Below are 12,588 nucleotides of genomic sequence, written 5' to 3'. Positions count from 1 at the left end.
TGCAAGCAGATGCTCTCAGTTTATAGCAAACATTGTTGCATGAGTTGGACCTACACCCTATGATGAGTTTCCATCTTTTGAGGATGTAGAACTATCCATAGGTATCTATTTACAATATACTAGAATTTACAGTCCCTTATGTTGTTCAAGTGAGTTTCTAAAGAAATGAGTGCTGCAGATGCAATATTGATTCTACTAAGTTTATTCTTGACCTCTTTCAACAAATAAGCAGATTGTTTAGGAGGAGTTCAAGATATTCTGAACAAAACAAACGTAGCTGGTCTCCGTTTAGCTATGGGTGGGTTAGGGAATGTGCATCTACTTATTCACTGCCAGGGCAAATTGCGACGATGGTTAGTGTTTCTTCACTTCTAATTTTATGTGGAGAGAGAAGGGTCATCCAGAATCCAATAGGCTACAACAGCATGCACTTAGCTTCCAACACCTTAAGGCTTTCCGGTCACAAACGTGCTGATAATGCAGCAAATGCTATTGGGGAGAATTGGGGGGGGGCAAAAGGAAAGAGAATTAGGTGACACAATGCAGGCATACGAATGAGAACCTGAAGGTAGTGCAACTACGATCAAGTACGCCCACAATCTCCATCACTCATCAGAATATTGGGTTTGCATGGGTTGAAAGATTTTCCATGCAAGAGGTCGAGCGTGTAAGCGCTTCTGACCTGTTGTCAGTATTGTGGGCTTTTAACCACACCCATCTCATGCCCTTCACGCGCTTGTTGACTTGCCTTTTGAAAACCCTTGGATGTCATTGGTGGATGCTTTACGTTTGTCCTACTTTGAGGCTTCTTTGTTACCGCCTTGGGGACCAACCCTGGTACATGGATAATTACACAATTGCCAATAAGCTTTACTGTAAGCAGACTACTTTTTAAAATGTATTTTGTCTCTCCCCTTCGCTTTCCATGGTGCTTTCAAGTATTACACATCGCAAACTCGATCGGCAGTACTGGAGTAACTTGCATGACTACCAGTTACTTCACATTGTTTTGTCTCTCTTTCGCTCCATGGCATCCAAACAGATGGCCGTTTCTCCATGTCAGGGACATGCGTTATAAGGTTCCTTGCACAGCACAGCCAGGAAGCCTGCTGCGGTCAGGATGTGACTTTTTTTTTTTTTCCAGACATCCGTTTCTCCGTAGCTCCTGCATGCCTCTTCCTTAAAGCTAAACAATGCCACAACCAAAGGGCTAGCACTCCTTGCACCTTCTCCCAAGGCCAAGGCCGTTAGGAACTCAGCCAGAGATGCCTCTGTCCTCGTAGAAACCTTTTGCTAAAAACAACATGGTGCCGTTCTTGTGAAGAAGGAACATAGCTGCATCTACCCTGCCTGGCGCGCCACTTCTCTCCTGAAGCACTGACCTGCGATTACAAAGACAGAGTTCATTCTAGGCTATGGACCCTAGATTGGTACTCAGTCCAGAGGCATTTTATTTCTTCACCCCATACAAGTTACGCACAGGTGACAGGGTAATCCCACGATCAGTGGCCCAGCTCTTCCGGACTAGTTACTACACGTTTACGCCATGTTGCCTGGATTTAAGCAGCATGTTCTTCAGACAGTGCCCGAGGGACTCACCCCAGACGTGATGCTGTGCAGGGCCAGCCGGGTTCCTCCCCACTCTGTAGTGTGGTCCGGATGTAATGCCTAGTTTCTGTGACAGGGATTTATGTTTATACGTGCAGAGGGGCGAAAACACAGCGTGGTTAAAGTCACAGTGTGGGGTCCGTGTGTTGGGAGAGCTGCAGGAATATATTGTTTTCTGTTCATTACTTAATTTCCAATGCCACCTGCTGCTTATCTAGGCTGTAATAGTTTCAAGTAGAATTCATCCGATCCTCCGTGCAGACATTTGTTGGCACAGATGGCTGCTAAACCATCCCACAGATAAGTCTGGTAATGATAGACACATGGTTGCTCCCCTCCCACTCCCCGGACTGTCTGCTCTTCACATCCGTCACTGTGCTTCTTCGCCAGCAGCAAGTAAACAGGCAGTGGGTATTGGCCCACCTGGATGCTTTGGCAGCCAAATAAACAGGCTAGCGTTTTTGCCACCTTTTCGAACTCTAAATTGTCATGGCACAACCATATGCAGGAGCTGAGCTGCTCCCACCTACCTTAACACTGTGCGTACATCATGTTAATGTTTTGAGGTTGAGTTTAAATGTGGCTAGTTTAACATTTGTTCACAGCGAATCATGGATATTCAGACAGGTTGTTTTACCTCCATCACGTAAGTCGGATAAACTGCTCTGCTGAAAACCTGCATTCTACATAAAACAAAATGTGAATTTTTATACCAACTCAAGCCAAGGGAATATATAACGGTAATAAAGCAAATGAACGTGAAAGCATCGGAATTGTTGTTCTGCCGTTGCAAATGTTAATAGCCGTCTTTCCTCGCGGAGGATAATAATATAAACAAATAACGGCAACATTTTCAGTTGCTGCAGCAGATGGAGGAAGACGGTAAATGGAAGCGCGCTGGTTATCTGCAGGGCCACTGGAATTATGTGGAAGACGGTAAATGGAAGCGCGCTGGTTATCTGCAGGGTCACTGGAATTATGTGGAAGACGGTAAATGGAAGCGCGCTGGTTATCTGCAGGGCCACTGGAATTATGTGGCAGAGTTCAACGATGTATGTGGCAAGGAAAGTACAGTTCTGCATTTACATTGCTAATAGCTGTAACGCAAGCAAATGCGAGACCTATTGCATTGCAAAGGCTTGTTTTGACATTACAACGTTTCTTGGTTTGAAATGTTGAGTGAGTAAATAGCTGCCAGAAGCGTGTGTGCGTTTAGCTGGTGGCTCCCCCCCACACTGACCATCTGCATTACGCATGAGAAACGCTTCTATGTAAAAACTGCCTTTCTAGAGGGAACAACTTCAGCAAATCGATGTATTAACAGTAGATGTCACCAGAAGTATTATTTCCTACGGCTGCATAATACATAGAAGGTGAAACCATCTTCTCTGCACAAGCTTATGACAAGTATTCATTTGAGCAAAGATGTACACCTCCGGTTTCTTACGAGGAGGAGGAGCTACATTTACTGGATCCACGCAGACCTCTTAGTCAGAACTGATGAGTCCCACGTAGAGATGGTTTGTGATCTGGGGCGCTTTTCCTAAGGCACGGCAGTTACACAAACAGACAATATCTTGTGCTGTTGCAAATGTTAAGAGCCAGCCAATGGAATTCTGCCTCGAGGCATCATTTCACAAGCTGCCAGCGGGAGAACTGCAACCACTTATTTTCTGAAGGAGGTGACTTCGCATAATATTTTCAACCTGCCCACATCCACACAAATATTTGCAACACCACTATAGCCTATACTCTGATACTGGCACCGGGTTTCCTCGTCAGGAAAACCTGTGATCCCAAATATTGCCATGGAGATTAGCCCTCTTAGATATCCAAAATGCCTTCTCATGTGTATGGTGACTAACTCAAATATAGATATATTCACAAGACACTTGTGTTTATTAAAGAAAATAAAATTGATACTATGGGTGAATTTGACTCTGATCGGTCCAAGGCCAGACTGTGAAAGAAAATATGCCCAGGGAACTAACATAAAAGTGTCCCCGATTAGCAAATCTCATAGCTGAAAAAAGTGGCCCACGTTTGCAAATCATGCTGTTTTGAACTTCTACCCCAGGCTGGCAGGGCTTTAACTGAGACGAAAAAAGTGGAGAAAGCGGGGGGGGGGGGGGGGGGGGGGGTCTCTAAATGGGGGGTAGTCTATGTAATTAAGGGGATGGTTTAAACAGGAAAACTGTATTTCAAAGGTTTCCATAGTGTGTCACGCAATCTGCGTTTTGGTGCCTCCCTCAGCTTTCTGTTATTGTGTCCACATATATAACACAACAACTGAGACACCTAAAACCAGCCAGAACTATTGCCTTTGTCAATGGTGGTTAGCTGTTTAAGATAACTGATTAACAACAATGATATAGTTGTAAATATTTAATATTGAAAATGATTTCATTCTGAAATTATGAGCCTGTGAATTCAACATTACTGAAGCCTGTGGAAGGGGTAGTGGTCTTCAGAGTGTCTCAATCCCTCCAGTTATATTCACTCTCCATTACAAATGTTTCTCTCCACACCTCCAATGCACGCCTTTGACATAATCTTTTTCCTCTTCAGCACCCTCTTTTCACTCTTTCCTGAATGCACTTCCTCGCTTTTCCTTCGCTACACCACAGCTCAATTACACAAGGAACCATTCACCCATATGCACTAAATTTTCTTTTACTTTTTACCTTGTCGATATTTTGACAATTGTACATCTTCTTCACAAACACTTGCACAGAATCACAACTGCCACTGGAATATGTGACCATTGCTATGAGCGCTCGACAGAGGCCAAGGATTGGATGACGTGTATTCCAAACACTTTTCCAACCCTCTGACAGGCACAATGAGAAACTTGCACTGCCTTCGTCCGCAAGTTGAGCTCAGTCGTGGCCAGTTATAAACATCTGGAGTCGACTCCTTCCAAACTACACACTATACAAGAGTAATAAATCGCTGACATTGATTACTTTAACGTTTTTTAATCTGTTGTTGAGAAATCGATCAGTGTTTTTGCCATTACAGTTAAGGGCATGAATATAGGGCCTGATAGAGACCCCTTTCAATGTCTGTTTTTAATTACTACCAGGTTAGAGACCCATTTCACGCCCAGCACGCAGTATAGGTGTTTTGCAAGGTACTGGAGACTGCATGCATTTGTACTTGCTGCAGGAAATGTTTGTGATGATATCAGAGAAATTTACTGTAAACATAGGCCCACTAGATCATAATACAGGCAAAAACCATCCCACACGCCGACCTGTCAGGACTAGCCCATATGGCACTGTCAGATTGTCCTACAGGTCAGTCCAACCTTGAACCTATCCTTTGTTCTCGCAGCACATTAGTCACCTCCTGCTCGCCTTATCTCACTCCTCACTCCCTCTGACTGGCTGGGGGGCCACATCATACATCATTTCGGCAGGGGAGCACTGCTGCGGCCTGTCCTACCAGGAGGAAAAGACAAGCCCACTCACCATTTGCCTTCAAAGAAGAGTGTCTGTCATACTCAGCAAAGGTCAGCCGGACAGACACACTTTATTTTCAGGTCAGGCAGCCAGAAGCTAGACATGCACTAAATGTACAGGCTACTGGCTGCCTGAGCTGAACATTGCCGGGCTAAAGAGGGCATGCCTACTATGGGCATAACCTCTTCAGCCAGGCACAGCACAAGGAGCTCCCCCTCATGAAGAGGGGGGAACCATCACTGATTGCCTCAGACCTGAGCACTCCAATTTTAAACCCTGAAGTGTCCAGGAATTAATATCAATCAGTGACAGCTCGCCACATAGTGGAGTGGGGTCAGGAACTGTCACTGACTCAATCCCACTCTGTGACGAGTTAAGGACTGCTGCCTCCCCTCATTGGCTGATCTTAGGTCAGACAATGAGAGAAGGCAGCAGTCCCAACACTCCTGATCTCTCTGAGGCAGAGCTGAGCAGGTAAGTATGATTTATTTTGTTTTTATGTTTGCTGCACGTATATGAATATTTGGAAGTGAGAGTTGTGAATGGAAGTGTGTGCATGCATGTGTGAATGCATGGGTATGAGTGTGTGTCCCGTCTGCCCCCCTCCTTGCTAAAATTACCGGACGGCACTATGGGAGCATCAAAATATGGGGGTGTGGCGACTACATGATGGGGCAAGTAAAGACAAATTATGCTGCTTAATGCAGCACATTTTTGTAGTATTTCTTCAGTGTATTGCAATGTTTCCACATAGTAATACTGTCTTGGCAAAGACTTCATCTCGTTAGTACCAGTTTTACAACCAAACAGAGAAATAAACAGATTAAAGATGACCAGTTTGGGAATGGCCTTCCACTGCACGCGGGCACATCACTACAGTTTTAGTAACTTTTGATCTGTGTGAGGTACACTTTTTGTTGTTAAAATCTGCAGATTATCAAGCAGATGATGAAACGCGTGGCAAATGCGTATGCAAAAATCTGTGGCCGCATTGCATAATTCCAATGGCCCCGTTTATACCCCAATGTTCTGTCACGGTTTAATGCAACGACTTGGGACATATGAGGTACTCCAAAGAGCTGCTAGTGCCACAGCACCAAGAAACACTCAAGAGGTGCCAAAAACACTCTTACCAAAGGTCCCCAACTTTCTTCTTTCAGGAACTAACAATACCACATACGGCCCCCTCCCCCTTCTGTCAATTAGGTAGCGATTTCACTTCTGTCTGAACCATGGTTCAAAAACAGTGGGAGTGCCAATCTGTAAAGGCAAATAAAGAATAGCTGGCAAAACATCCACTCAAACGTATTGCAGAAAAAGGCTAAGCTCTCTATTCGTGTATGCTCCACATAGATTTCATGCAGGTCTTTCTCAAAGGAATTCGCCCCAGAGTCAAGCCCCGGGCAGAGACACTCCTGAGCGATTTACCATGAAGAACACCCCTATATAGAGACACTTCCTTGCGAACACCTCCAAAACATTTACCTGACTGGCATGTACATACGCTCCCTTTTCATCCCGCCAATAATACCTTAGGCATCTAGCGACACACCTACTGTAGAACATTTTCCAGTGGATTACAGCTTTCAGTAAAAAAATAAAAAAAAATAAAAATCGAGATCAAAATGCGCGATCAAACCTCGTTTCAGACGCGCCTCGGCTGTCTACAAATATTTCAAATGTGGGTGAGGGTTCTGGGCGCCCCACCGCTTTTGATATCTGTTTTGAGCACCTAACTGATTTTCCCCACTTTATGTGCTGCAAAACAACTGGCTTCAGACCAGCCATAAAGCTTCCAGTTGTTATAATGCTCATCAACCCATGTCTAATGTGGCAAGATATCTCAATGGACTTAGTCCCGCCCCAGACCTTTGTGACTATTTGACTTACACGCAGGAAACCTGGCTGCATAGTGCTGCGAATATCGCAAACTAACACCACAATGCGTTACTTTACTCCGAACATATGTAATACGGAGTCTAGTTTACAGGGATTCAAACATGTGGCCTGTAAATTCCACACAGATAACATTGCTCAGAATTATACGTACGGTGCAATGCAATAAGAACTGGAAACGCTCAACTTTTTTCTGCAGTTTTATATAGCGCTAACTCGACTCGAACGTATTGGAGCGCTTTACATGAGCTCCAGCTGCGTTACACAAGGACACATTCACTTTTTGGTAGGCACGGGGATTTACTCAGGTCCCAGGATCACAGGATGTTGAGCCAGACGCCGCGACTCGACCCTGATTCCCCAGATCCAAAGCCGACAGCTCTGGCCGTTGCGCCGCAACCTCTCCTGATTCCGTGATGAGCTAGGTTACGGGCTTCGTGGAAAAAAACTCCAGTTATGGGTCTGTCCTCGGTACTCGCTTCATCCTTCAAACTGGCAGCAGCAATGAATGTTATGTCAGATAATGCCATGTACCGAATCAGACTTATTTTGGGACCTATCAACCCCTACTGACGCAATTAAGATAGCAGCGGGGGTCAATGCGCCTGCTGCAAAGCTCGGAATAGAACTCAATGGTGCCAGGGTCAGCATCCGTAAGGAGCTCAAAGTGCCTTTAAGTAATATTCCGAGGTTGACCAAGCCAATGCCATTTAACACACATACGGTTCCTGTGTAACACCAACAACTTCACAAAAACACTATTATAATATCGCTGAGCGCATAACATTATTATGAACCACACCTCTAATTGCCTTCCCCAACCTCCTTCCCAGGTCAATCCGATCCTGCTTGCTGGAATCGGATTGCTTGCCCCGTCTCTAAACCTAGATTCTCGGCTAAAGTTTATTTTGGTGCTCGCCTGGAGAGATGAGGGTAATTACATCAGTCTCACAAGTCACTGACTCTTCCCCGATCCCTCTGACCTTTCAAAAGCAGCGGCTGGCCAAATATCCCTTTTACAGCCTCTTAATCCTCCCGGCGGCTGACGTCCACCCACCTGCATCAGCGTGGCGTGCGGCTCGTCCTTGTCCAGTTGGTGCAGGTTGCCAATGAACGGCCAGGGCGCCGGCCCGGGGGGCAGGTTGGGATCCCTCTTGCTCCAGGAGGACAGAAACAGGAAGAGCGCGAGGGCCACCAGGGCGCCAGCCACCAGCAAGGAGAGCATGGTCGCAGCAGCCTCCTCCGTCGACTACAGCGTCCCTGACTGAGCTCGAGCACACACGGCACCTGTGAGCGAGGACTGCAGTCTCCCCTCCCCCTCGCCCCGGCAGCACGTACACACGTGGCTAGGCAACCGACTATCTCTGCGGGCCATGATGCTATCTCAGCCATGCGGCCTGCCGTCTGATGGAACTTAATGGCTTTTCCCTTGATGGCGCGCGGCAGCACTTTTGTGGGGAGGCGCGCGGAGAGGGGGAGCGACCTCCGCCGCAGCGGGAGGAGGGCGCGCGCCCTGAATTCAGATGAGGCGGCGCGCTCCATCCTGGCCTGGAGACGAAGGGCGCCTCGACCGCTGCCAAGCGCAGCAACATATGGGAAGGAACCAGAGCGAGATCCCGGGGAAGGGAGATGGGGGACCTGCTAGTAGGCGTGCGTGGGGGAGAGAATGTTTTAAGAGGGAGAAGTTGCAGATGCTGAGAAAAATAACACCTTTTGACCATACAGACAAACAAGCAGGCTTCCCCTTCAAAAGGGGAAGCTCGGCACATGTTTACAATCTGTCACCAGTCGCGCCCCCGCCATGTTTATTTTATGCATGTGACAGAAGTGCATACACTACAACTCGATTATCGCTAAGCGCTGAATGGTTATTTGTGACATCTTATCATTTACCAGCCGTACCTCCACACCCACAGATGGAATGCCATGAATGGACTTAAGAAGTGGCCTTTGAAGGACACTTTTTGTATTAACTTGATCAGAAGTCAGATGAGGACGCCATACGGGATTCCAGCACGCCTCGTCTTCAGAGACCTTCACAGGGGACACCGCTACATTCAGAAACGCCCTGCTCCATGAAAGCATGTTTTTGTTTATTTGGTGGAGTATTGGTGTGCTGTCTAAAATGCTAAATATGGAATCGTCACACCTTCCTTCCGATGATGGGGTCCTAGGAACAGTGTCTAAAGACCAAGTCTCTCAGTAACCATGTATATCATCTATATATTTGAAGAAGTCATATGGAATCCAGTACAGCAGAAGGTCTCACCTTTGAAGCACAAGGAAAGTGACCCGGAAAGGACTGGTTCATACAAATAAGTACTATGATAGCCCAACTCCCAAATGAGATGTGTCCTGTCCTTGCCGTCTTCCCTTGGTTACTGACTACTGTAGCACTTGTACTCCGACTAGACACCTAGTCATGGCTTTTGCGGAGGGTTGGAGATTTAGACTGAAGCTAGACCTCACTCCAGCGTGTTCCCCAGTTCCAGTCAGCTTGCATGCTTAAGGAAGAAACTATGTAGGCATTTTACCTGGAGGACCTCTGACATTAGTCCAGACAAATGTACTCTGAATCACACCAATATTGAGATGATTGGATTTTAGCTGCCCACCAAACATAACACAAACGCGCCCCTCCTTTAAGGCCTGTATCCAAGGACCGGCTTCTGCTGAGCAGTGTACCATTTTTGTCTTAACAAAGTGATATTGAGTCTGGCACATATTAATTACACCATTTTTATGGGGACTAAGCTTAACAGAGGAGGGCTGCCCTTTCGAAGCGCAGTTACCTTTTTTAATACTGCAATTCACTGCACATGATAACAAGGGTCTATCAGGCTATAGTGATTAAAAATAAAATGTAATTTCCATGTGACAGTGGTGGTATTCCCTTTAAAGACTACCATCTGTTATACCATGTATATGAGATGCAGTCATTTTTTTCTAGGTCTACTGGGCTATCGACAAGGGAAGAGCGCTGCAGTTGCTATATTTAGTATTTCTACTAGGGCACCAGCCCATACAACTACTACGTGTAACCTTGTACATTACATCAGTGCTTTACAATGTCTACAGGCTGTAGGCATAGACAAATGCTACTGGCTGATCCAAGAAGAATATTAAAAACAGTATGGAAAAAAGGATGGGATAGTTGTCCATCAGAAGTTTGTTTGTGCACCACTACCTTGACTGGGCATACTTTTCCTGAAGGAGCAAACGTGTGTGCAAAAAGGCCTGATTAAACACCAGGGATCACCTTACAAATGTCACGTGAAAATACAACTGATTGCTATCTGCATTAGGCCCGAAAGACGGTATGATCAAGTCCGTACTACCGAAAAATGGGCACACTCTATTACTGGTGCACGTACTGCAACCTCCCTTTTTGTCTTCAGACACGGACACAACTTAAAAGTCCGGGGGAGAGGGTGTGGCGATACGCTGCTGCCTTTTGAACTGGGGAACCAGCTTCGAGTCTCGGCGCAGGTTTAACATCCTGTGATTCTGTGCAAATCAGTCTCCCCGCGTCTAAAACTTCATGTAACCTTGTGTAATGTTACTAGCGCTCCAATATCTTCGACCTTAAATTAGACCATCACCCGCTCCTCAGACAAGCATTTCCGCTGCGAAACCCGTTGGTCATTCCGTTTTTGCACAACGGGAATGTGGAACAGTGATAAGATTGAAAAAAAAACTGTAATCAGGCTGGTACTGTAGTATATTGACTTTTCTTTTAATAATCGTGTGCGCTAACCAGCAGCCTAAGGGGACCTAGACACGAAGTGGATCGTATGTTACTGAGCGTGCGTAAAATGAAATTATATTTGGCCAACACTTTAAATACTTTATTAACACTCTAAATATTATATTGTAAAATAAACAAAAGAATGTAAACGAACCAAATTATGCAAAGACAGAGAAAGGAAATTAGTTGAAAACAGTTTTTATTGTTTACATATCACCTTGAAAAATTATTTCTAGCGAATTAAACTAAAGGGAGCTTGTAACCCAGTTCATGCTTTACTGATAATTTTTGGACAGCCTGTTCTAATTACATCAGAAAAACACTATAAAGCTAAAAATACACGAACCTTGACCGAACCACCCTTTGTTTAGAGATTTATATATACACACAAAAAGTCTTTCCTCAACGGGACACTTTGCTCAAATTATACTCCCTCGCAGTGCATTAGAGCTGAACTAAAAGCCCTACAGCCCTGCGAAGGCGCTTGCTCTTCTTAGCAAGATTGTCGAAAAGGCAAATAAAGCCAAAATAACGGTGGGGGTGGTCCTTCGCAGACTGACACTCCTTATGAAAGAAACCACGAATATTCGTTGGTGAGCAAACTAAAAGCTGTATTGTGGGGCCACCAGGAAAAGAACACGGCTTCCTGGCAGAGACACTGATGGAAGGTGTACGCTCTATTTCCGTGCCTGTCCGAATAGCCCATTTTGTTTTGGGGTTTCTTTATACTTCATAGTGTCTCAAATGCACCCCGAAGCAGCAGAAAGGCAATGTGTTAGCGCTATACAACGCACCTAAAAAACAACCAATTACTTTCGAAGGAATTCGCGATGTGAGGAGTTTGACTTCACCTTTGGGTACAAACTGGACTTTTTAATTTAGTCGTCATCCTTGACACTATTCTCAGCAATGGGATTTTAACCTACAACTCATAGTTAAACAGCGCGTTACTCAAATTAGTAGAATGGAGGCAAACCAGTATTGCAGCCCTCTGAATTCATGACCTTTCGCATGGAAGTCCAAGATGAAACCTGTTGGCGATGACATAGAGTTGAGTGGCCATCAAATCTGGTATGAAAGAAGCTAGACAATTGCCAATATGAGGAGGGAAGTAATGCATAGGTAGGGAGCTCTGTCGATATGTCCTGAACTTTTTCTCTTGTAACTCAATTCGGCGTTCAGGAATCAAGACGGGGAGATGGAACTGGAAGAGGGACTTGTGGGGGTTAACATTAGGAGTTGGTGATGCAAGGTTCCTGGGCATATGTCAGTGTGTTTAATCTCTTCACTTTGTCATGCACCTGCGTAGTTCCCCATCCTGTGCATCTCTCCCTCGACTCTATCCTTTCAGCCAAGCAAATACCAGTATAATGCTTATTCTGGTCACTGTGGGTGACTGAAAATCATCGCTGTGGCAGTGCTGCATGCTCACAGTGTCTCTTGATTTATGTGTTTTATAGTGTTTGTCTCTGATATGGTTTTTCTAGACCCTGAAGAGTTGCAGAGCGCTTTACAATAAAGAGCTAAAAAAAAGGTAAGCACCTCCATAACCTTACAGGTGGAAGTGGTATAACATTTCTTTTACAATAGTGAGGTAGATGAGAGCAATGTACATGTGTGCCTCGCATCAGAGGAGATTTTTAAAGATGCATAATAAGTCTGCAGAGATTGGATATCAAAAGAGGGCAGCAGTATAATAGTAAGGCACATAAAATATATACATTTGTTCTCAGCAGCAGTTGTGAGAATAAAAATGTTATCGTAATTTGTTATTTATGTTTTACAGTGTCACGTGCCACTAGGGCTGGTATTGGAATAGTTTCTTTGAGGCCTGGTTGGTGATTGAGACAAGGGCAATCCACGGCCTGCCAG

General features: G+C 45.2%; 1 protein-coding gene across 1 annotated transcript in view; it reads right to left on the bottom strand.

Annotated features, from left to right (window-relative positions):
- Window positions 1-8,458, bottom strand: part of LOC138246096 (cytochrome P450 2B2-like) — a 262,823-nt gene extending 254,365 nt beyond the window's left edge. The window contains exon 1 of the mRNA XM_069200332.1: window positions 8,026-8,458. Within this exon, the coding sequence (XP_069056433.1) occupies window positions 8,026-8,193 (168 nt within the window). The 5' untranslated portion in view covers window positions 8,194-8,458. The remainder of the gene's footprint in view (window positions 1-8,025) is intronic.
- Between the last annotated feature and the right edge of the window lie 4,130 nt (window positions 8,459-12,588).

This window comes from Pleurodeles waltl, chromosome 7 (assembly GCF_031143425.1).
Source record: "Pleurodeles waltl isolate 20211129_DDA chromosome 7, aPleWal1.hap1.20221129, whole genome shotgun sequence".
Classification (NCBI taxonomy): Eukaryota; Metazoa; Chordata; class Amphibia; order Caudata; family Salamandridae; genus Pleurodeles; species Pleurodeles waltl.
The sequence above is the reverse complement of the archived record's forward strand: the minus strand, read 5'-3'. Positions and strand labels throughout refer to the sequence as shown.